This window comes from Capra hircus, chromosome 8 (assembly GCF_001704415.2).
Source record: "Capra hircus breed San Clemente chromosome 8, ASM170441v1, whole genome shotgun sequence".
Classification (NCBI taxonomy): domain Eukaryota; kingdom Metazoa; phylum Chordata; class Mammalia; order Artiodactyla; family Bovidae; genus Capra; species Capra hircus.
Window position 1 is genome coordinate 84,192,153 of NC_030815.1, and position 24,245 is coordinate 84,216,397.

The 24,245-nt window shown below is 49.7% G+C and overlaps 1 protein-coding gene across 1 annotated transcript; it reads left to right on the top strand.

Annotated features, from left to right (window-relative positions):
* SUSD3 (sushi domain containing 3) lies at window positions 302–23,870 on the top strand. The gene is made up of 5 exons (XM_018052498.1): window positions 302–421; window positions 16,766–16,954; window positions 18,670–18,817; window positions 19,492–19,644; window positions 23,196–23,870. The coding sequence occupies exons 1-5, from the start codon at window positions 334–336 to the stop codon at window positions 23,386–23,388; spliced, it is 771 nt and encodes a 256-aa protein (XP_017907987.1). The 5' UTR covers window positions 302–333; the 3' UTR covers window positions 23,389–23,870.

The following is a 24,245-nucleotide window of genomic DNA, read 5'->3' on the forward strand; positions in this document are numbered from 1 at the left end:
CCCCCACGACCCGGGGGTCCTCACTGAAGAAGCACAACATCGTCACCCACCACAGAGGGCCTGACCCAGTGACACAGATGGGGACCACATGTGCTACTCACCGAGGACACCTGGGCTGGGGAGGACCCTGGTGGTCGGAGGGGCAGGGACTGAGAGCAACGCCTGCGCAAGTCCCTGGAGCGAGACTTTCCGCTCCGCGACTTTCGCCCCCTCGGGGCCGACGGCTCCTGCGAGGTCGGCCCCGCCCTCTGCCCTGCGAGGGCGCGTCCTGGCCGCCCCGCCCACGCTGGCCCCTGCGCGGCAGTCCGGCCAAGCGCCGCGGAGGGCGCGGGGATGCGCGGGGCGGCGGCGACCCTCCGCCGCAGGGCGAGGCCCGGGGGGCGCAAGGGGAACGCCATGCCCACCCCCGGGAACGGCACAGGTAAGGGCAGAGGCTGCGGGCCTCTGGTGGGGTTCTGCGCCCATTACACAGACGGGAAAGGTGAGAGGCTGCGTGCACAGCTTTGGGCGGGAGCGGGGGGCGGTGGGCTGCACTCTGCCGCTGGGAGGTGCACACCCGGCGGTTAACGCCTCCTCCGGCCCCGGCCCTCTCCGCAGCCCAGCGGGCGCCCCAGCGGAGCTGAAGCCGGGCAGCGAGTGCCCAGAAGCTAGGCGGCTGCGTTTAGCCGCGCGCCAGCCCAGGTGTGCGCCCTTTCCCAATGGGGGCCGCCTCGGGGTGATGCGGGGGATGGCTGCGCGACGGACGGCTGCGCGACGGACGTGGGGAAACCGAAAGCGGCCTTACCTCGGGGAGATGCTCGGGTTCCTCGGCTAGCTCCTCAGCCCCACTTTACAGATGGGGAAACTGAGCTTGAGAGAGAAGAACGACAGTCGAGCCTGGTGTGTGGCTCCGGGGTCTCCGGAAGGCTGACTGTTATCGTAAATGGTTGATTTTTGGATTGTTCTGTAGGAGGTTTGTCTTTCTGCCCGCCGTCGGTGTGGGGAAAGCGTCTGAAGCCAAGGGTTCGAATGTCCGCTTTACGCCTTGAATGCGTCTGAAATTTAATCCTTTTAGAAACACAGATAAACCCAGACGTTGAGCCCCAGATGTTCCTGGAGGCTCATTGAGGGCACACCGTCAGCTCCCCTTTAAGCCTGAGGGTCTCTGCACACCTGTGCCCCAGGCCAGGCGCTGAATTGTACGGGTGGAAGCCGGGCCTGGAGGAGCAGCCTGGCACAGGACACACCCCACTGGGCATGCAGCCAGTCAAGCTTAAAACAGTGACACCTGCCACCTTGGGAGGAATGACGGCTCTGTCTCAGATGGGAAAACAGGCCCAGCGAAGTCATTCTCTGAGCAGAGGCGTGTGGCTTGGTGGTGTGAAAGCCAAGACCTGAGACCTGCCCCCGGCCTGGTGGGGTGGGTTTTTCTTTAACTCCCTCTGGCAGCCTGATGTCCCATCCGGAATTTAGTGTTTCAGTGCATGTGAAAAGAGGATAATGTGTGTGCGAGTTGTGCAGCACTGCCTGGGGAGGTGAGTGTCCACTGTGAGGCACAGGGACTTGCCCAAGATCAGCTAAGGAGAGCGAGGGGGAGACTGGCTACATACAAAAGACTGTTTTCAGAGAACTGTCCTGGGAGAAAGGGGGTCTCAGAGTCCAGTTCTTGCCCTCTATCTAGCCTGCCAGGCCTGGCCCCAGCCCTGCTACCCTGGGGGTCCCAGCCTGTGAATCTTTCCCAGAAATTTGGGGTTGGAGCCCCCCAACTTGGGGTACGTCACTATCTGTGTGCCTCAGTTTCTCCATATGCTAAGTGGTGGGCCTTGTATACCTGCCCAGGCGTGTGGGAGCCAGGGAGGTCCCAATGCACCCACCCTCACCATGGTTCCGCCCCAGGGTATCACAGTTGTCTGGGCTCCTCAACTGCTCTGCTCCATAGCCCCAGTATCTTGGGCTGTGAAATGGGCACGCACCTCTCGTGGGGCAGTAAACGATGGGTATGGGGGTCTTTAGACAGTTTGACGCTATCTAAAACACAGGAATGGGATGGGTGTTTTTCTTGCAATCTGTACAATGGGTACATTTTCTGCTCTTCCTAGAGGAGCTATACAAATCCAACCAGACAGAGTCCTAGGATTCTCTCCTCATCTCCCATGCACAGCAGGGAGGGGCAGACAGGGGGAGGCTGAATTGGAACAAGGCCTTAAATCTTTGTTGAATGGCTGACTGGGAGGCTGCCCTCCCACTGCCCTCCCACTGGCCTTGTTCCCAGGGCAGCTCCAGCACTCCTTGATGGAGGAGATTGTCCAGGAACGTGGCCCTGCAAGAGGAATAACTCGGGGTTTCAGTGGCCGGAGATGATCCATACCCCTGAGAGCGGGCAGTAGAAGGGCTGCAGGGGTGGATGAGGACGTGCTCTGTGGGCGTCCCCTTGGCTTCACTCCTGCAGGCCAGCCCCACAGCCAGCCTGGGCCCGTTTCACAAAAAGACCAAAACCTGGAGGGAGTGGGTGGGCATTGGTCTCTAAACAGGGCCTCTGTGCCCCTGAGGCCTGGCTCTGGTCTCCCACCAGGGTACACACAGAGCTGCTGGATGAAAGAGGCTCTCTGGAGCCTCAGTGTTCTCCCCTGAGAGATTCAGAGTGGAGGGGATGGGGGCACAGGGCTTGCGCTCTTACTGGATTGGAATTAACCTGGTCATGTGCTGGAGGAGGACGTACATTTCTCATGTGTGAGCTGACCTGCTGTCAGTGGACTGCCTGGGAGCCCCAGGTCTGAACTGGAGCCAAGGACCAGAACTGCAGTAGTTCTGAACCCTGTGTCTGCTTTAGGACATGCAGCCAGGGCGTGGGCCTCCTGCACGTGGCTGTCCCTGCTGCTGGGGTCTTGTGGGTGGGAGTGAGGGGCAGTTGACTCTCCATAGAGTACCTGTGCACCCGTACCCCTCATCCATTTTGATTTCTCTTTGAGAAATCCCTCCTGTGGGTTCCTCTTTCCACTTGAGGATACTGAGACTCAGAATAAGGAAGTGACTTTCCAGTCCCACAGTGACCCAGCCCCACAGTGGGTGAGTCCAGGAGCCTGCTTCCCCCATCTCCTCATTGTCCCTGTTGTCTGCAGCCATGGCCAGCATAAAAGGTTAACTTATTTACCTCCCAGTGGATGAGGTCAGGCTTTGAGGGCTGTGTTGGCTCCAGGAAGGAGGATAGGAGGGATGGTCCTGTGGTCCAAGGTTCCAGATAAAAGATTAACAAGCAAGGATTGTTCTTATCCCCACTGGCCAGGCAGGCTGGGGGAGGCATGGGCTGGAAGGACAGGGTGTGCAGGCCAGGCCGTACACCCATTGTGTGTTAGAGGGTGGGAGAGAGCATTGCTTGGCGCTGGGGAGTGAGTCGGGGGAGTTGGATGCACACCGGATGGGCAGATCTGCCTCTCCACTGTCCAGTGAGTTTATAGGGTTTGCTTTTGTTTTATATCTTGCCTGCATCAAATCCATTCCTTTTGTTTTTTTTCTGTTGTTTTTCCTCTTCTTTGAGATTTATTTGTACATAACGAAAAAAAGATGAGTTCATACAGGGTGCAGAGAAAAAAATGCACCAAAGATTGAGGGGTGCAGGGGTCCAGCCAGAGGAGGGCTAGGGGAATGCAGCGTCCAGTGTGTGAGTTGGGCCGCAAGTGGGCAGGGCCAGGCTCCAGGGCTGAGTGGGGCTGGAAGGGAAGGACAGCTGGGAGTTGAGGGTAGGATGGAGAGCAGGCCTAGGAAGGATATACAGGGGCAGCTGGGTGTCGGTGAGGATTTTCAGCAGGGGATGGAGGAAGTGGGATTTGCCTCTTAAACACCATGTGTAGGGTGGGACTATTGGGGGCCCAGCTAGAGAGTCTGGGGGTCTCCAGGCAGTGGAGGGTGTAGTGAGGAATGTGAGAAGAGGCTGGGTTTGCAGTGGTTAGGGGATGTCTCTGGAATGTCTCTGGAGCCAGCTCGTGGTTTCTTGGAATATCCTTAGAAGATGGGTAGGCTGAAGCCCTCATTGTCCTCTGACGCTGTGCCACCTTCCTGCCCCATCTGGCCTGTGTGTCACAAGTTGGGTAGAAAGGTCTGGTGGGGGGCACTGCCAGTGTGTACCTGGGGCCTTCAGCAGGTCTGTGGACCTCAGTTTCCTCATCTGGAAAATGGGCCCAGCCCAAAGTGTTTGCCAGCCTTCCAGGCCCAGAGAAGGGATACAGGACATCCCGTTGGAGTAACGGGATGGCAGATAAAGGTGTCTTGGCAGAGTGTCGTGGTCTTGGGGAAGACTTGGGTCTGAGTCTGGGGGTAGCAGGTGCAGGTATCCTGGATACTGTGGACTTAGGATGGGAGATAGGAGCAGGTATTAAGCCTCCTCCTAGGGGTATTCCTGAGCTCCCAGGCACAGGTTTAAAGTCTCCACCAGGTGGTCCCACTCTTCCTATCACTGACCTGAAGAGCAGGTCACCCTATTTTGCAGGTTGGGAAACTGAATCTGACCAAGTCTAGGACCTAAGCCTAGAGGTGGTGGAGCAGGGTCAGACCTGGTAGAGAGGGGCTGGGGCTGAGAGGGTGGTCCTAGCAGACCAGGCCCACTTGGCTTCTCTGCCTTTGCCTCTCTGCTTGATTGGGCTCTCAGATTACTGGAGTTGAGCTCCTTGCCTCCCAGGTAGGGGAAGGTTCCATGATGTACTCACTGCAGGGAGGGGCCTTGGGCAAGGCTCATCTTCCCCCTGCTCTTATCAGAGTTATTTCCTCAAACTTTTCATTTTCATTTTTAAAAGAGGACCTGTTTTAACAATACACTTGTGCTTGAAGCAGGGGCTCCCTGCCTCTGATGGGCGTGAGACACCTGTATTGGCTGGCCAGAAATGCAGAGTGTGAAGCCACAGGTCTGGGGAGAGAGGCCATGACTTCTTTTAAAGCCCCCATTCTGAGTCTCTCGGTGGCCCTCCTGTCCCCAGCCGCGCAACATGTGTGGTAATGGGCAGTGGCATTTTCACTGGGCCTGGGCTGCGAATTCTCTTGGACCTTTCCCTTGAGTCTTCAGCTTGACGCAACCCTGGAGGCATCCACATGTCAGGCCTGTTCCCTTTCTGTGGCATCACCCCTCACCCTCCCTCCTTGGTGAGATTCCAGGAGGCAGGACAGGCTCTGGGCCTCTTGTGGGGAGGGCTTATTTCTGTCACTGAAGCTATGTGAGCCCCTTGGGTGATGAAACAGCGGCAGTGCTTGTCTCAGGATTGGCATGTCACCATAGCGGAACCCAGCAGCTGTACAGGATGTGGCTGTTGACAGCCGGCCCTTTCCCCACAACAGTGGTGGTTTCCTTGCTGGGTTGGGGTTGCATGTCATCTCAGTCAGACCCCGCCCAGTCTTGCCCACTGCAGCCTTTACGGGTGAGTTGAGGACTGAATTGGTAACCTGCTCACCCCGCAGGTTGAGTGTGTCTGTAGAACCAGCCTGCGGCCTCAGTTTCTGAAACTTTTTCTTCTGTCTGTGACTCCCCATGCCAGGGCCATCTTAGCTAGTAGTGCAGGATGTGGACTGGGCTCTGGGTAGGGAGATGGGCAGCTACCCCCTGGGGGATATGAGACAGATAAATTCAACAGTGATGCCTAAGACTTTCTCCCCACATTAAAAATTTTTTTAAACATACCACAGAGGAAAGAATTTATATCCACACATCCCTCAGCTCTATCCTACCCTTAACTTTTCACCAGGCCTGCTTCATCTCTTCTCTTGCCATCTCTTTGTCCCTCCCTCAAAGCATCTTATTTTTTTGATAAAGTTCTAGTTGCATCTTTAAAGGATAAACACAGGTTTACCCCTTCCTCCTTTTATTTGCCAGGTGTTGGGAAGACAAGTGCCCACGAAGCTCCTGCCCCTGCTGATCCCTTCCAAAAGGCCCTCCCTTCTCCAAGGGCCTCATGGGGCTGGGGAGAAAGAAGGTGCTTAGCCACAGAAGAATGGAGAAGTGGCAGCTCTAAATTGGGGACTGGGAGGTTTTGGTTTCCGGTGACCCTGGGGAAGGGGCCATGTGGCTGGCCTGTGGCCACCCTGCTCTGTCTGTCCAGTTCCAAAACCCCCGTCCACTTCCCTGACTGGAAGGACCACACGTGTCCAAGTCCACAGATCCTGAAAAAGAAAAGAGATTTCTCCTGGAGGAGTGCTGATCACAACTTTCAGATGTTAGGTTGTCTGTTCACGCATTTGTACATTCATTTCTCCTTTGGCACCTGTGGAAACACAGTGTGATGTTTAAGGGCCTAGATACTGGAATCAAGAGTACTACTGTACTACTCTGTACAGTACTGAGTACTCTGTAGTACTGAACCTCTGTACTACTGAGAACTGGGTGACCCAAGGCCAGTGAGGGTAATCGGGAAATGTCTGACTGGCGGCTCGAAGTCGATGCTGTGTCCTCCTCCCTGGGACTCCCAGCTCAGCCTGCTTACCCCTTCCTGCCTGCAAGCACCTGCCTGCCCCTGCTGCAGGGGAGGACTGCCTCTTAGGTCTTCCGGACTGTGCCCTCTGCCCCGCCCCTTTTCCCACACTCTCACTAACCTGGTGGGCTGGTTTTTCTGAACTAGACCAAGCCAAAAGTAATAAGTTTCAAATTCACACTTCTTTGATTGAGATAAATATTTCCCCTGAATTTTTCTAACAGGCTTTATTGAGGTATTATTCATGTGCCATACAATTCACATGCTTAAATTGTACATTAAAAGTGTACAACTCGATGGGTTTTAGTCCATTTAGATACGTACAGCTATCACCACAGTCAATTTTAGGACATTTTCCTCACCCCAAAAGGAAGCCCTGCATACCTTAGAGTTCATCTCCCAACTTCCCCTCTCCGTTGCCCCAGACCACCACTGACCTGCTTTCTGTCTCTATAGATTTGCCTGTTGTAGACATTTCATATGAATGGAGTTATACACTACGTGGGTTTTGTGTGACTGGCTAGTTTTGAAGGTTCATCCATGTTGTAGCATGTCAGTTCTTCAGATAATATTCCGTTGTAAGGGTGGACCGTACTTCAGCTCACCGCTTACCAGTTGGTGAACATTTAGGTGGGTTCTACTTTTTGGCTGTTACGAATAATGCTGCTGCTGAACATTTGTGTTCAAGTGTTTGTATAGACGTGTTTTCCTTTCCCTTGGGTATATTGCTGAGAGGAGCACCACTGCATCATTTGGGAGTGCTCTGAAAACTGTTAGAGAAACTGCGAAGTGGCTGCCCCATTGACATTCCCAGCTGCAGTGTGTGAGGGCTCCAGTTTCTTCACATTCTTGGTACACCTGTTATTTTTCTCATGTGTCTTTTTCATGGCATACATGAAAAAGCACCTCCCTGTGGATTTGGTTTGCATTTCCCTGGAGCTAGTGATGTTGAGCATCTTTTCATGTGTTTGTTGGTGGCCACTGGTTTATCTTTATAGAGAAATGTCTATTCATATCTTTTGCCCATTTATAAATTAGGCTGTCTTTTTATAAGTCAGTATAATAATTTATACACTCTAAACGCAATCCCTTTTCAGACAGATGCTTTTATAAACATTTTCTCCCACTCTGAGGGTTGTCTTTTCACTTTCTTGATAGTATCCTATAAAGCACAAATTTTTTCGTTTCAGTGAAGTCCAGTTTATCTGTTTGTTTTGTTGTTTGTCTTTTGGTAATCATTGAGAAAACCGTTGCCATTGGAAGGTCAGGAAGATTTACCCGTATGTTTTCTTCTAAGAGTTTTTATGGTTTTTATCTGTTATATTGAGATCTTTGATTCATGCTAATTTTTTTATATGATATAAGGAGAGGTCCAACTTTCTCCTTTTGCATGTAAGTATTGTTTTCGTGGCACCAAATTGTTGAAAAACTATTCTCTTCCCATTTGATTGTCTTGGCATCCATGTTGAAAATCAGCTGATTGTAAATAGGAGTTTATGTCTTGAGTTTAAGCTCTTGCATTGGCCTGTATGTCTGTCTGTATAGCAGTGTCCTCTGTTTTCATCACCATAGCTTTGTGATAAAATTTAAACTAAGGAAGTACAAATCCTCCAACTTTGTTCTCCTTTTTCAAGATTGTTCTGTTTGTGCTATTCTAGGTCTTTTTGCCTTTCCTTATGAATTGTGGATCAGTTTGTCAGTTTCTGTGAAGGTAGCAGCTAGGACCCTGATAAGATTATGCTGAATTTGGGTTATGCTGAATAAGGGTTAAGCTGTTAAGTGAGCAGAGGAGCATTGCCATCTTAAACCATACTAAGTCTTCTGACCCCCTAGTATGTCATGTATTTCTATTTTTTTAGGTCTTCTTTAATTTCTCTAAACATGCTTTGTAATTTTTAATTTCAGTTTTACCTGAGCTTCTTTAGTTAAATTTTGTTCCTAAGTAGTTTATTCTTTTTGATGCTCTTGTAAATGGAATTTTTTTCTTAATTGCATTTTTAGTTTGCTCATTGACACTGTACTGAAATACAATGGATTTTTGTGTGTTGATCTTGTATACTGTAATCTTGATGGACTCATTTATTAGTTCCTATAGATTTTTTTAGCAGATTCCCAGGGATTTTCTAGATATAGGATCATGCCATCTAACAGAGAAGCTTTGCTTCTTCCTTCCTAATGTGGATACAGTTTAATTTTCTTAATTAATTGCTTGGCTCACTAGTTTGGGACCATTTCCATTTTTTTCTTCCTAATGTAACCATTTTTTCTGTTGTGACTTCTCCAGCACCACAATTCAGAAGCATCAATTCTTCAGCGATCAGCTATGCAATATTGTTCTTTACAGCATTGGACTTTACTTTCACCACCAGACGCATCCACAGCTGAGCGGCGTTTCTGCTTTGGCCCAGCCTCTTCATTCTTTCTGGAGTTTTTAGTAATTGCCCTCTGCTTTTCCCCAGTAGCATACTGGACGCCTTCTAGCCTTGTGGGCTCATCTTCCGGTGTCATACCTTTATGCCTTTTCATACTGTTTTTGGGGTTCTTGAGGCAAGAATACTGGAGTGGTTTGCCATTTCCTCCTCCAGTGACCCACTTTTGTCAGAACCCTTCACTATGATCCAAGTGTGTAAGTGCTGTTTATGTAAGAAAGATGCTCTGTTACATGTATGTTGCAAATACCCACACTCCTTTGTTCTGCTGTTGATTAGGACTCTTGAGCTGTGTGTCAATCCTATCTGTGGGTTCCCTCTCTATCTGTGAGTGCTGGGCGGGTCAGCCACCTCTCCAAGCTTGGTTGCTCATGTTAAAATGATATAATGACTGTTGTCCTCTGCAGATAGTTGAGTGCCGTATGAGGGCAGGAATTGGGGTCCTTCTTGACCAGATGTTTCTACCAGCTATTGTGAGTGTGACACCAACGGTGGACCTCTCAGGCAGGGAAGCCCAAATCCTCCCAGACGTGTGGTTTACCTGGCAGCCATGGGCTAGCACCCTTCCACCCCATCACCCTCAGCATGTCATCCAGCCTTGCTGTGCTTCAGTTTCCCCATCTGTGAGGTGGAGACGGGTGGTCTTCTCATATGGCTCCAATATAGTGAACCACCCATTAGGTGCCCAGTGTTGTTTGTGTTCCAATGGTCAGTCCCCACTCCCACAAGGACCCCCCAGGCACAGACTCCTCCCTCCAGCCTTCTAGCCTGATGAGGCACCCGCCAGGTTCTTGGGAGGGTGAGGATAGGAGGTGGACTAAATGCAGCTTGGCCAACCTCACCCAAATGATGTCTCTGAGTGTTTCTGCCCCACACCACGGGTCTCAGGCAGCCTTGGCCTCCTTGAGGGCAGAATGCAGGCCTGAGGCTGAAGCCTCTCTGTCACTAACACCCTCACCCTAAGTGGGGCAGGGCCAGCAGGTTCATGCAAGAGGCGGCCTGACCTTCTTGAGCCTCGATTTCCCTTCTGGACAGGGCTGGTTGTGTGCAGGCATGTGAGGTGCTACCACGAGGCATATGAGTGCATGTGTGTGACCCTCCTGAGTGACAGCCATGGCCCTTTGGGCAGTCGCAGGCACGCTCTGTCCCCACAACCTGTATGACACAGTGTTCCATGCGTTCCACAGTGGACCCCCTGTGGGGCTGCTTCCAGGTGGGTGTGGATTTTGGAGGACTCTCCAGCCCACTACATATGTCCTGGGTATGTATTTTGAAAACAGAACTCACAGAGTTTGCTGGTGAATTGGTTATGGACTGAGAAAAGGAAGTCCAGGTTGGTTCTAAATGTGAGGGCTAGAGCAAGTAAAGGATAGGGGAACTGGTGGCTAACATCATAGTTAGAATAGGGGAGCCAGGTGATGAGAAGTTGGCCAGGGCAGGAGCTTGGCTGGGTGTGGCAGGCTGAGTGGGCTTTAGGACACCTATGCCTGGTGCCCAGGGCACGGTCCTAGCTGGAGGCATCCCATGGGGGTCAGGTACAGTGTTGTCTTAGGTTGGTGTGGAAGAACAGGGTCCTCAGCCTGAGCAGTGCTAGCCCCTGTCCCAGTCCCCACCCTTGCTCCCACCTAGCAAGGGGGTTGAACATGCATGCTGCCTCTGGTCAGTGTTGCCACAGACACAGGCCAGACAACCAGCTCAACCAGTCTCCCTTTTGTCTGAGGCTAACCACTTTATACACCAGCAGTACAATCAGATGGAGAAGGAAACGGCACCCCACTCCAGTGTTCTTGCCTGGAGAATCCCAGGATGGTGGAGCTTGGTGGGCTGCCATCTATGGGGTCGCACAGAGTTGGACACGACTGAAGCAACTTAGCAGCAGCAGCAGTACAATCAGAAAGTTCCAGAAAAGCAGAAGGAAGAGCCTCTTGCACCTCAAGCACGAGTAGGCATGCTCTGGAACATCAGTAGCCGCTTCATTCCGTATTCTTGAAGGCCAGAAGCAACGCACACATCCGTCTGTCAGCAGGAAGAGGGAAGCACGCAGGGCATCCACACCGTGGTGCTCTGCTCCACTGTAAATGCGGACAGCTTGCCAACACGCGCAGCACAGCACCTCCCTCGTGCTAAGCAAGGGAAGCCAGACACGAAGGACACGTGAGGTATCTATCACACGTGTATATTGAGAGGGTAGGCCCAGAGCCTCCTGTGTGCTTCAGAGTCTCTGCCCTACAGCATAGGAACTGTACTACTTCAGGAAATGGTTAAACCACTCTGTGCCTCAGTTTGCTCCCCTGTCAAATGGGGAGGTATTTTGTGGATTGATGAGTTAATAGATGTAAAGCATTTAGAACAGCACACAGTAAATTCTAAATATGTCCTTATATAAGGACATCATTGTAACACTTCAGGATATCATTGCTGGCATTCATGTCAGATGTACTCTGATTAACTGCACCGATGCCCACAGCTGGAGATGTGGGTGTAGACAAATATCTTGTTATAGAAATCCTGGCAGCAGATCATAAATACTTACTTTGGCTAAATCTCAGATTTATAAAGCTCTTAATACACTTTACCAAACTCTGTCCAGAAAGATTTGGGTCTGCACCCCCATCAGCAAGTCAGAGAGGAGTTGTTCCCAGGCCCTTGCTAAGTTCACATGTGGTTTTGTTTGTTTGTTTGTTTTTATGTTTTGCAAGTGGAGGAGTGAAAGATTAGTTCTCATTTGAATTAGTGTTTCTTCAGTTACTATGAGGGCTTCGCAGCTGGTGCTAGTGGTAAAGAACCCACCAATGCAGGAGATACTAGAGACTTGGGTTCTATCCCTGGGTCAGGAAGCTCCCCTGGAGAAGGGCATGGCAACCCACTCCAGTATTCTTGCCTGGAGGATCCCATGGACAAAGAAGCCTAGCGGGCTACAGTCCATAGGGTCACAAAGAGTCAGACGCAACTGAAGCGACTTAGCACACAGTTCCTATGAAGGCAGGCATTTTCTCGTGTCTGTTAGCTACTTGTTTCTTTTTTTTTTTTTTTTTTAATTTTAAAATCTTTAATTCTTACATGCATTCCCAAACATGAACCCCCCTCCCACCTCCCTCCCCATAACATCTCTCTGGGAGCTACTTGTTTCTTACGAGTAGCTTGTTCACACATCAGTTCATTCTGTTTTACTTGGATGTTCAGCTTTTACTGATGTGTTAAGATCTCTTTATAAATTACGGGTGTTGAACTTCTGTCCTGTGTTTTCCAAATATCTTTTCCTAATTTTTTCATCTGAATTTGCTTTTCAGTTATTGTTGTTGTTCAGTTGCTAAGTCGTGTCCAAAGCTTTGTGACCCCATGGAGTGCAGCACATTAGGTTCCCCTGTCCTTCTCCCAGAGTTTGCTCAAATTCTTGTCTATAGAATCAGTGATGGTATCTAACCATCTGATCCTCTGCCATCTTCTTCTCCTTTTGCCTTCAATATTTTCAAACATCAGAGTCTTTGCCAACGAGTTGACTCTTTGCATCAGGTGGCCAAAGTTATTGGAGCTTCAGCATCAGTCCTTCCGATGAATATTCTGGGTTGATTTCCTTTAGGACTGAGTGGTTTGATCTCCTTGCAATCCAAGGGACTCTCAAGAGTCTTCTCCAGCACCACAATTCAGAAGCATCAATTCTTCGGTGATCAGCTATGCAATATTGTTCTTTACAGCATTGGACTTTACTTTCACTACCAGATGCATCCACAGCTGAGCAGCATTTCTGCTTTGGCCCAGCCTCTTGATTCTTTCTGGAGTTTTTGGTAATTGCCCTCCACTTTTACCCAGTAGCATATTGGACGCCTTCTAACCTTGAGGGCTCCTCTTCCGGTGTCATACCTTTTTGCCCTTCATACTGTTCTTGGGGTTCTTGCGGCAAGAATATTGGAGTGGTTTGCCATTTCCTCCTCCAGTGAACGACTTTTGTCAGAACCCTTCACTATGACCTGTCTGTCTTAGGTAGCCCTGCCGGCCTGGCTCATAGCTTCATTGAGTTATGCAAGCCCCTTCTCCATGACAAGGTTGTGATCCATGAAGGGGTTTTCAGTTATTAGGGAATAACAAAAGTTTTTTTTTTTCTTTTCATGAAATCACATCTGTCAATCTCTCTCCTTCCTTTTCTTCCCCTTGATTCTGCCTTTTGAGCTGCACTTGGATAATAGTTGTCCTTTTGCTTTTATTGTCTTTAGATGTGTGTTTCTTTTATCAGCACCATGGTCTTCAGCACCTCTTAGTTCAGTTCAGTTGCTCAGTTGTGTCTCACTCTTTGTGACCCCATGAATCGCAGCACGCCAGGCCTCCCTGTCCATCACCATCTCCCAGAGTTCACTCAAACTCACGTCCATCAAGTCCGTGATGCCATCCAGCCATCTCATCCTCTGACATCCCCTTTTCCTCCTGCCCCCAATCCCTCCCAGCATCAGAGTCTTTTCCAATGAGTCAACTCTTCACATGAGATGGCCAAAGTACTGGAGTTTCAGCTTTAGCATCATTCCTTCCAAAGAATGCCCAGGGCTGATCTCCTTTAGAATGGACTGGTTGGATCTCCTTGCAGTCCAAGGGACTCTCAAGAGTCTTCTCCAACACCACAGTTCAAAAGCATCAATTCTTCGGCGCTCAGCTTTCTTCACAGTCCAACTCTCACATTCATACATGACCACTGGAAAAACCATAGCCTTGACTAGATGGACCTTTGTTGGCAAAGTAATATCTCTGCTTTTGAATATGCTATCTAGTTTGGTCATAACTTTTCTTCCAAGGAGTAAGCGTCTTTTAATTTCATGGCTACAGTCACCATCTGCAGTGATTTTGGAGCCCCCAAAAATAGTCTGACACTGTTTCCACTGTTTCCCCATCTATTTCCCATGAAGTGATGGGACCAGATGCCATGATCTTAGTTTTCTGAATGTTGAGCTTTAAGCCAACTTTTTTACTCTCCTCTTTCACTTTCATCAAGAGGCTTTTTAGTTCCTCTTCACTTTCTGCCATAAAGGTGGTGTCATCTGTATATCTGAGGTTATTGATATTTCTCCCGGCAATCTTGATTCCAGCTTGTGCTTCTTCCAGCCCAGTCTTTCTCATGATGTACTCTGCATATAAGTTAAATAAGCAGGGTGATAATATACAGCCTTGACGTATTCCATTTCCTATTTGGAACCAGTCTGTTGTTCCATGTCCAGTTCTAACTGATGCTTCCTGACCTGCATACAGGTTTCTTGAGAGGCAGGTTTGGTGGTCTGGTATTCCCATCTCTTTCAGAATTTTCCACAGTTTATTGTGATCCACACAGTCAAAGGCTTTGGCATAGTCAATAAAGCAGAAATAGATGTTTTTCTGGAATTCCCTTGCTTTTTCAATGATCTAGCAGATGTTGGCAATTTGATCTCTGGTTCCTCTGCCTTTTCTAAAACCAGCTTGAACGTCAGGAAGTTCACGGTTCACATATTGCTGAAGCCTGGCTTGGAGAATTTTGAGCATTACTTTACTAGCATGTGAGATGAGTGCAATTGTGCAGTAGTTTGAGCATTCTTTGGCATTGCCTTTCTTTGGGATTGGAACGAAACCTGACCTTTTGCAGTCCTGTGGCCACTGCTGAGTTTTCCAAATTTGCTGGCATATTGAGTGCAGCACTTTCACAGCATCATCTTTCAGGATTTGAAATAGCTCCACTGGAATTCCATCACCTCCACTAGCTTTGTTCGTAGTGATGCTTTCTAAGGCCCACTTGACCTCACATTCCAAGATGTCTGGCTCTAGGTGAGTGATCACACCATCATGATTATCTTGGTCGTGAAGATCTTTTTTGTACAGTTCCCCTGTGTATTCTTGCCACCTCTTAATATCTTCTGCTTCTGTTAGGGCCATACCATTTCTGTCCTTTATCAATCCCATCTTTGCATGAAATATTCCCTTGGTATCTCTAATTTTCTTGAAGAGATCTCTAGTCTTTCCCATTCTGTTGTTTTCCTCTATTTCTTTGCATTGATCGCTGAGGAAGGCTTTCTTATCTCTTCTTGCTGTTCTTTGGAACTCTGCATTCAGATGCTTATATCTTTCCTTTTCTTCTTTGCTTTTCGCTTCTCTTCTCTTCACGGCTATTTGTAAGACCTCCCCAGACAGCCATTTTGCTTTTTTGCATTTCTTTTCCACAGGGATGGTCTTGATCCCTGTCTCCTGTATAGTGTCATGAACCTCAGTCCGTAGTTCATCAGGCACTCTATCTATCAGATCTAGTCCCTTAAATCTATTTCTCACTTCCACTGGATAATCATAAGGGATTTGATTTAGGTCATATCTGAATGGTCTAGTGGTTTTCCCTACTTTCTTCGATTTAAGTCTGAATTTGGCAATAAGGAGCTCATGATCTGAGCCGCAGTCAGCTCCCAGTCTTGTTTTTGCTGACTGTGTAGAGCTTCTCCATCTTTGGCTGCAAAGAATATAATCAATCTGATTTCAGTGTTGACCATCTGGTGATGCCCATCCATGTGTAGAGTCTTCTCTTGTGTTGTTGGAAGAGGGTGTTTGCTATGACCAGTGTGTTCTCTTGGCAAAATTCTATTAGCCTTTGCCCTGCTTCATTCCATATTCCAAGGCCAAATTTGCCTGTTACTCCAGGTGTTTCTTAACTTCCTACTTTTGCATTCCAGTCCCCTATAATGAAATGGACATCTTTTTTGGATGTTAGTTCTAAAAGGTCTTGTAGGTCTTCATAGAACCATTCAACTTCATCTTCTTCAGCATTACTGGTTGGGGCATAGACTTAGATTACTGTGATATTGAATGGTTTGCCTTGGAAACGAACAGAGATCATTCTGTCTTTTTTGAGATTGCATCCAAGTACTGCATTTCGGACTCTTTTGTTGGCCATGATGGCTACTCCATTTCTTCTGAGGGATTCCTGCCCACAGTAGTAGATATAATGGTCATCTGTGTTAAATTCACCCATTCCAGTCCATTTTAGTTTGCTGATTCCTAGAATGTCGACGTTGACTCTTGCCGTCTCCTGTTTGACCACTTCCAATTTGGCTTGATTCGTGGACCTAACATTCCAGGTTCCTATGCAATATTGCTCTTTGTAGCATCGGACCTTGCTTCTATCACCAGTCACATCCACAACTGGGTATTGTTTTTGCTTTGGCTCCATCCCTTCATTCTTTCTGGAGTTATTTCTCCACTGATCTCCAGTAGCATATTGGGTACCTACTGACCTGGGGTGTTCCTCTTTCAGTATCCTATCATTTTGCCTTTTCATACTGTTTATGGGGTTCTCAAGGCAAGAATAGAATACTGAAGTGGTTTGCCATTCCCTTCTCCAGTGGACCACATTCTGTCAGACCTCTCCACCATGACCCGCCTGTCTTGGGTAGCCCCACAGGGCATGGCTTAGTTTCATTAAGTTAGACAAGGCTGTGGTCCTAGTGTGATTAGATTGACTAGTTTTCTGTGGTATGGTTTCGGTGTGTCTGCCCTCTGATGCACTCTTGCAACACCTACCATCTTACTTGGGTTTCTCTTACCTTGGACTGGGGTACCTCTTCACGGCTGCTCCAGCAAAGCACAGCCGCTGCTCCTTACCTTGGACGACGGATATCTCCTCACCGCCGCCTCTCCTGACCTTGAGTGTGCAGTAGCTCCTCTTGGCCCTCCTGCACCCACGCAGGCAGGCACCACTCCTTGGACCTGGGGAGCACCTCTGGACCTCAGCACCTCTAGATTTCACTTAATGTAGGGATTACACTTTGGCCACGTGGATGCCACTGTCCCTTGTCTGGGTAACTGTGTGACCTTCTCCAGAGCACACATGGTCGTTGGGTCAGGTGAGGTCTCCCGCCAAGCCCCTGCCCCAAGGGTGGGATCTCACGTTGTCTCCCCTCTCTTCTCTCCTAGGCATGTGTGTGCAACTGCAGCAGCCCCTGCAGGGCACCTTCCAAGTACTTCGTGGGGACGGCACTTCTGTGGGGACTGTCATCGTGTTCCACTGCCCCTCAGGCCACCAGATGGTGGGGTCTGGCCTCCTCACCTGTGCCTGGAAGGGGAACATCGCTGAGTGGTCTTCAGGGACCCCCATGTGCAAGAGTGAGGCCCATTCTGCCTGAGCTGCCCCCAACTCAGCAGTGCCCCCTGGGGGGAGTGCTGATTTTGTCACATGGGTGGCATGGGTGTCCACAGAGAAAGTTCCATGGGTGTCTGTGTAAGGTCCTGTTCCCAGGGCTGGTGGTCCCTTGGGGCTCCATGTCTGCAGTGTAGACTCAAGTTCTAGTAGCTGCTTCAAATTCTAGCGCTGCCACTGACTTGGCCTGTCATCTCCAAGAGGTGACTCATGCGTCTGAGCTAGCATTTTATTTTATCTGTTAAGCAGAAAACTGCGTTCATCCGTGTGTTATTTCATGCACAGATGCAGCAAACCTTAATAGGATATTCCATGTGCCAAGAATTCTAGGCTTGGCCGTGGTGCTCAGTTGGAGGAGGAGATGGTTTTCTGTATTTGCTATACAGGGTGTTAAAGGATAATACCTAGCACAGCATTTTCCAAAGTGAGGCTACATATGTTGTGTTAATGTGTATTGTGTATTGAAAAGGGCTCTGTAGTCAATATAATTCAGGAAAGACTGGGTTAACAGGTAGCAGGACTTCTCAGAGCCTTTAAAATACTCATGTGATGGTTGAATCTCTGAGGAGAGTGTCTCTTAGGATTAGACTCCGACAAGAGACAGAAACCCAAGATAATGAGGGTTACCAAAGTAATGGGGGATTATGAGAGGTTTTTCTTGCCTCTGGTCCTTAGCATGGGCAGTCGAAGGCTTGTGTAGTGCCCCGTGGTGGGGACCCAGGCCTGTTCCATATTGTGGCTCTGTTGGGCATGACCTCAACTGCATGATCCATGTAGTTGTTAGAGGATTAGTTGCAGGGCAAGAAAGGCTCTTAGAAGTTGTCCCACACCCCTGCACCACTGTTCACCATCGGCCAGAATGTGGTCATGTGAAGGGAAGCTGTGAAATGTAGTCTTCAGTTGGGATGGCCAGGGTCCAGGTAGGGCAGAGGGACTCGGAAATGGAAAGTGTAATCTATATCTACTACACAGGAAAATATGCAGTGTTGTTCAAATTAGGATTCTGGGCCTCAATTTCAAGAACATCCTTTAGAACCTGATAGAACTAGTTCTTTGGCACATAGCTGATAATGTGCCAAAGGCCCTTTGACCCCAAACACTGAAAGTGAAGTCGCTCAGTCGTGTCCGACTCTTTGTGACCCCGTGGACTGTAGCCTCCCAGGCTCCTCTGTCCATGGGATTTTCCAGGCAAGAGTGCTGGAGTGGGGTGCCATTTTCTTCTCCAGAGGATCTTCCCAACCCAGGGATTGAACCTGGGTCTCCCGCATTGTAGGCAGACGCTTTACCATCTGAGCCACCACTGTTTTCCTTTTTTCCACACCTTCCTAGAAAGTGACCTAAGAAGGCACATAGGCCCCCAAAGGGTTTTGCCAGCTTGAGGCATTGTGAAAATAGACCATGTGTTGTCTACCGTTCTCTGTAGAGATGGGATGGAGCCAAAGAGACCATCACTGAACTCCCTGTCAGAGCTTCCCCCAGTATGCCACCAAAAACTCCTACACACTCACCAAAACCCTGCTCAAACACCCGCTTCTTGGGGGCAGTCTTACCTGGCAGCCCTACCCCTACAACAGTTTTCACAGACCTTCATTTCATCTGTCAGTAGCTCCCTGGATTCCCCATGGAACAGGGCTCTCTGATGCCAGGCTGGGTCCAAGAGCTGGTCTTGTCTCCCTCACAGCTGTGCCCCTCTACGAAACCTTTGGCTTCAAGGTGGCCGTGATCTCCTCAATCGTCAGCTGCGCCATCATCATGCTCATGTCCATGGCCTTCCTCACCTGCTGCTTCGTGAAGTGTGTGAAGAGGAGTGAGCAGCGGCGATCCGACAGGTACAGTGACCTGTGACTGCTGCGGGCACCTGCTTGTCACGTCGGGACCCCTGGGGTGTCAGGGAGTGGGGCTGCTGGGGTCTTGGCATCTTGCTGTTCACAGAGCATCTAGGCTGTGCAGGGCGCGTGGCTCACTTGTTTGGTCTTTTGTAAGAGAGCTGACAGGTACACGTGGGATTTTCTCATTCTGCAGACTGCACACCCCCAGCGTATGCTCTGCTGTGTGTGGACGTGCAAGGCTGACCACACGATGGTTAACTAGGGCCTGCAGATGGAGTCTGGCTCACCTCTACTTTTCTTCACAGAAAGAAGAAGAAATCCTGTTTTTGTGTGTGTGTGTAGCGGGGGGGTGGGTGGTATTTTTTTTACAACAGTGGTAAAATATTTACAACATAATAAAAGTCACCACGCGAGCCATCTTTCAGTGCACAATTCAGGGGCATTAGTTACATTCACAGTATTATACCATCACTGGCTTGATTCATCACAAGAACTTTCCACCACCTGTCTTTGTAAGTAGTTTTTCTGGCACTTACTCATCATCCATGACTGCCTTCTCCCTACAGCAGCAGAACGGTACAGCCCTAAAATACTCACTCTTGGCCTTGCAGAGGCTTGCAAGTAGTGTCCTGGACACGCTCACACCTGAATGTCTTTCCCCCATCTCTCCCCAGGGCAAACCAACTGTGGCTCCAGCTGAGACATGAGGATTTGGAGACGGTACAGGCTCCCTACCTCGGCCTTAAGGGCCTCAACAGTGACAGCAGCATCAGTGGAGTGTCCAGGATCCAACCTGTTCAAGTGCACGACAATCACAGCTTCACCACGTGGGCATGGGCAGGGCAAGGAGGGTGGTAGGGCAGTGATAAGGGCAGGGGAGTGTCTGGCTTGGCCAGAGAACCTGAACACCAAGGGCACTCACAGTCCGCACATGCTGTGAGTCCAGGCCCAGCAAGGCCCCAGCTCCCATCTGTAGGACAAGCTGATGGTCCTTCTGCAACCTGTGCCTGACCTGTACCCTAGTACCTGGAGCTGCCCTCCACTCCATGTCTTTATCTTGTCACCCCTTGTCCAGAGAAGGAAGCTTCTGGAAATGAGTATTACCCTTCACCAGGACCCACCGTGCCCTGTCAGTTTGCTCTGTCCTCCCGTCTGTCTCCCTGCTCCTCTGTCTCTCTGTTTCTGTCTCTGCTTGTCTTTCTTTCAAAATATACACACACACACACTTTTTATGAACCAGTACAAGGACATTTTTCACATACTTTTTTTTTGACTCAAGGAGTCTAATCTTGGCTGAACGTGGAGTACAGATAGAACATCTCCCAGTGTTGTTACCAGCTTTGAGTGAGCACCCTCTGTCCCAGGGCCTCCCGGTCTCTGGGCTCCTTGCATTGGGCGGGATATTTGTCTTCGGTGTGTTTCCCTTGGCACACTCGAGGCCAGTGGTCTCCTACAGACTCTGTATTCTGGACTGTCTTGGCGTTCCTGCATGACTCACTTGGGCAGCATTTCTGGTGCAGGTGCCCCATGGGTGGTGCTGGTGTGAATCACGGATGTAGGCTGGGCTATCGCCCTGCAGGCATGAGGTCTGGGCCCTCTTGGCTGAGATGAGCCTGTTGTCAAGTGACAAAGACAGGATTCTGCTAAGGGTCACTCTGCTGCCCCTATAACCCCTGACCTGTAGCCTTAGCATCCAGAGATGATCCAGCCAGAATCAGTTTTGGCCCTGGGGGTTTGGGAATAATGATTTTAATTCCATTGTGATTCTGCTGTTCCCTCTATGAGGAATGAAGATGGATTTTATCTTATCCTTCCTTTCCTTTTCATTTTGTATCACTCTGAACTCATAGGTATTCTTTTCTCAAACTTAAAAAAAATATTTTATTTATGGCTGTGCTGGGTCTTCGTTGCTGTGCGGGAGCTTTCTCTAGTTGTAGCAAGAGGGGGCTACTCTCTGTTGCAGCACGCATGCTTCTCTTTGTGATGGCTTCTCTTATTCCGGAGCGTGGGCTCTCGGCTTGCTTGCTGGCTTCAGTTGTTGCAGCACCTCCTCTCGCACAGGATGTTCTGGCCCACTGAGTGCTTTCTCTGCCCTGCCCTGGCATCGCAAGGGCAGTTTCTGCTCATTTCCTCAGTCCGTCCCCACAGGAACCTCCCAGGGAGCCAGTTGCTTGAGCCTGACACCTCTCTGTGTGACAACTGCTCACGCCTCATTTTCCACCCATGTACAGTGAGGATTATGGTGGGCCTCACTTCTTGGCCCTGTTGAGGTGATATGAGTCAGTGGGCTCGACTGGGCCCAGAGTATAGTTTCAGTGAGTGCCAGCCGTTGTTGTTAATTCTGCTCTTGTCCCTGGTACGCACGTGAGGAAACTGAGGTGCTGGAGGTGGTGGTCTGTGCAGGAGTAGCAAGGGCCTTTCTGATCCCACGTGCACACTCAAAGTGCTGGGGCTGGCTGACTCCTGGAGTGGTAAGGCCTCTGGGAAGGAACTGACTTCCTAGCTCCTTCCCTTGAACTTCAGACACACATTAGGCCTACATTGTGGTGGCCATGGCAGGAATGCCACCTTGCACCCTTTCCACCTGACCTGACACGTTGTGTTGCCATGGTGGTCTGAGGCCCCTGGAGCTTCACTCTGAATACTTCAAGTGCTGTGCTCAGATTTAGGTAAATGCCTGTACTTAGAGCTGTTTTTCTTTTTTGAGATGGCATTTTGGGACGACCCTAGGAACAGATTGTTTAGGTCAAATAAGTCTGAATATTTTTATTACCAAATTCTTTCTCCAGGAACCCAGCACCAGTTGAGCCATCTTTATAGCTAACCATTGCCAAACGTTAATGATTTGTTTTCCATCACTTCCTTAGCAAGTGGGAGTTACATCGATGGTTTTCATCAGCATTTATTTGATTAACATTGAGAAAGAGCATTTTCTCCTGCCTTTGCTTACCAGTAGCATTGCTGGTTTTAGTCATTTTGGGTTTGCTCTGCTGAATTGCCTGATGTTTTTTCTCATCAATACTGGAAGCTTCGTGTACATTGTAGAAGAGATTGTTACCCATCAGCCGGCTGCAAGTACTTTCCTTTTTATTTTAGTTATTTTCAGATTATGTGCAGAATATGTTGGTAGTGCATATCCTTTTCATATAGTCATATTTCCTTGGCGGGTTTTGGAGCTTCTCCATTGCCCCCTGCCCTGTGACACCCTCTCCCCATTATAGACCTGTGACACACTGTCTATAGTTGGGAAGAGCCCCAATGGAATAGGGAAGGACTTACTGCATTTCAGGATGTACCATCCTAGGCAAGGCCTAGATGCCCCAGTTCTCCCACTGATTGGTGGTGAAATCATCTTTAGTAAGGTGAGGTTTGCCCCTTGACCTTACTTTTCTTTCATAAATGCTTCCCAGCACTCACATTGTGCCAGGCACTGTTCTGAGCTTTTCCAAACATTACTTGTTCTAACCATAGGAGTAGGAACTATTTTTTTTTTTAATCCCATTTTGAGAAACTTGTCCAGAATAACACACTGCTAAGCATGAAGCTAGATTTGAGGTCAGCTCCAAAGTCTAGCTCCAGAGTCAGTGGACTTGCTTACTAAGCTGATATTCCTTTCTGCTAATTAATTAATTTATTCACTCATTTATTGAACCAACAGATAACATAATTCCTACTACTTTCTAGAGCTTTCCTGAGGACTAGATGTGGGTGGGAACAGAAATCTGGGGAAGCTTCCTGGAAGAAGTGGTGCCTGAGGTGAATAGATTGGGAGAGCCTGTATGGAGAGAAGGAAAGAGAAAGCATCTTAAGGGGAAGAAGTAGCCAGGCAGCCTCAGGCAGCAGAATCCAGTGTTAAGTGGGTAAGAGCAAGACCAGGTGGACAAAGGTGGGGGCCAGGGTTTGCTCAGCTTGGAAAATGGGTGGGTTTGTGGCTTGGGGGCCCCACAAGGGAACTGAAGATCTAGAAGATAGGAGATCTGGCCCCAGAGTGCCAGAGGAGAGCCTGGCAAGATGAAGGGTGTCCTCCAGAATGTTCCTGGGGCACCAGTGTCCCTTCTCTGCCTAGGGCATGCTGTTTCCACATAGTTTACACTCACTCTGAGTAAGCTTCCTTCCTCTAGAAAGCCCTAGGAAGGTGGGTGTGCTGCTCCTTGAGTCTTCCCTCTTGTATGAAGGAGGGACTTGAGGCTCAGGGAGAGGCACCTATGGAGGGGCCTCCTTGGGTGCAAGGCAGGAGGAAACAGCGGCCCCCACCTTGGGGCAGCAATCTATCCCAGACCCATTGGAGACCAGGGCCTGGGTACCCAGCATGGGTGCAAAGTTGGAGTTAAATGGAGTCCTCACTCTTCCCCCAAGCTCACCCTTCCTCTTCCTGCAGAGACCTTGGCGAGGGTACCAGAGAGCTGGCCAGCATGGCCCGAGGCGTGGACAAGGACTTCTGGACCGCCAGTGGCCCCACCAGCTCACCCCGCGCCCGGGTGATGGTGCATACAGCAAGCCCAGGGCAGATCCCGCCTCCCTCCAGGCCAACTGTGATGCTCAGACAGCCTGCAGCCTATGTCCCAGGGTGACCAAAGCGGAGGCCCCAGCCTACCCTCCACAGCGGGAAGGCCAGGACGACCTACCAGCTGACACCTGCGTCTCGACATGTGTCCAGCTCAAGATTGGTCAGTGAAACCAGTCTCCGGGCTTAGAGATCCTTCAAGGCATTGAGCTGGGGACCCTTTCAGGGGGTGACCTGTGCCAGGGGAGCCCAGCCATAGTTGTTTTTATAGACAGGGCTCCTTGAAACCACCACTGAGGTTCACAAAACCAGCTGCAGCCTCCCTCTAGTGAGGCCCCTTTGAAGAGACTGGAGGACATTTTAGGCACATCTAGTTTTGCATAGCAGAGTGGAGGAGATGGCAGCAGACTCCTCACAGTTACAGCTGGCTGCCTTGTACCTGCAAGCAGAGACCCAGCTGGGATGCTGCGTCCATTATCTGTAGAGTTGTGGTAAGGGGGATGAAATAAACAATTCTTTGAAAGACAATAAAGGTAAGAATTACTGTCTCCGGTTTCAATCCCTGTGTCTCAGAGCCTCAAGTGTAGCAGCATAAAACAGGAGTTTCTCGTTATTACAGCTGGGGAATCCAGGACCGCTGGGCTCTGCCGGCCACTGCTCACAGCAGCTCCTCCCACGTGCTTGTGGTCAGCTGGGTTGCTGCCAGGAGTCAGCAGAGACCCATGAAGTGGTGACCACCTCGAGTGGCCAGGCCTCCTCACATCACGGCAGCTGGTTTCCACAGTGCGAGTCCCAAGGACAAACCTTACCTTTCAGGGCCTCCGAAGTCATCCTCGGTCACTACTTCTGTGTTTCATTCAATGAGGGGAGGTACCTGGACTCCACTTCTCTTCTGAACCAGTTGAAATCTGACTTCTAGCCGCC

What these genes read in the sequence shown, in the direction of transcription:
- SUSD3 (XM_018052498.1), top strand. Translation starts at nt 334, where the DNA reads ATGCGCGGGGCGGCGGCGACCCTCCGCCGCAGGGCGAGGCCCGGGGGG. An exon ending in AGGGACCCCCATGTGCAAGA is followed by an intron (nt 16,955 to 18,669) that starts GTGAGGCCCATT and finishes TCTCCCTCACAG; the next exon opens with CTGTGCCCCTCTACGAAACC. An exon ending in GACAATCACAGCTTCACCAC is followed by an intron (nt 19,645 to 23,195) that starts GTGGGCATGGGC and finishes CTCTTCCTGCAG; the next exon opens with AGACCTTGGCGAGGGTACCA.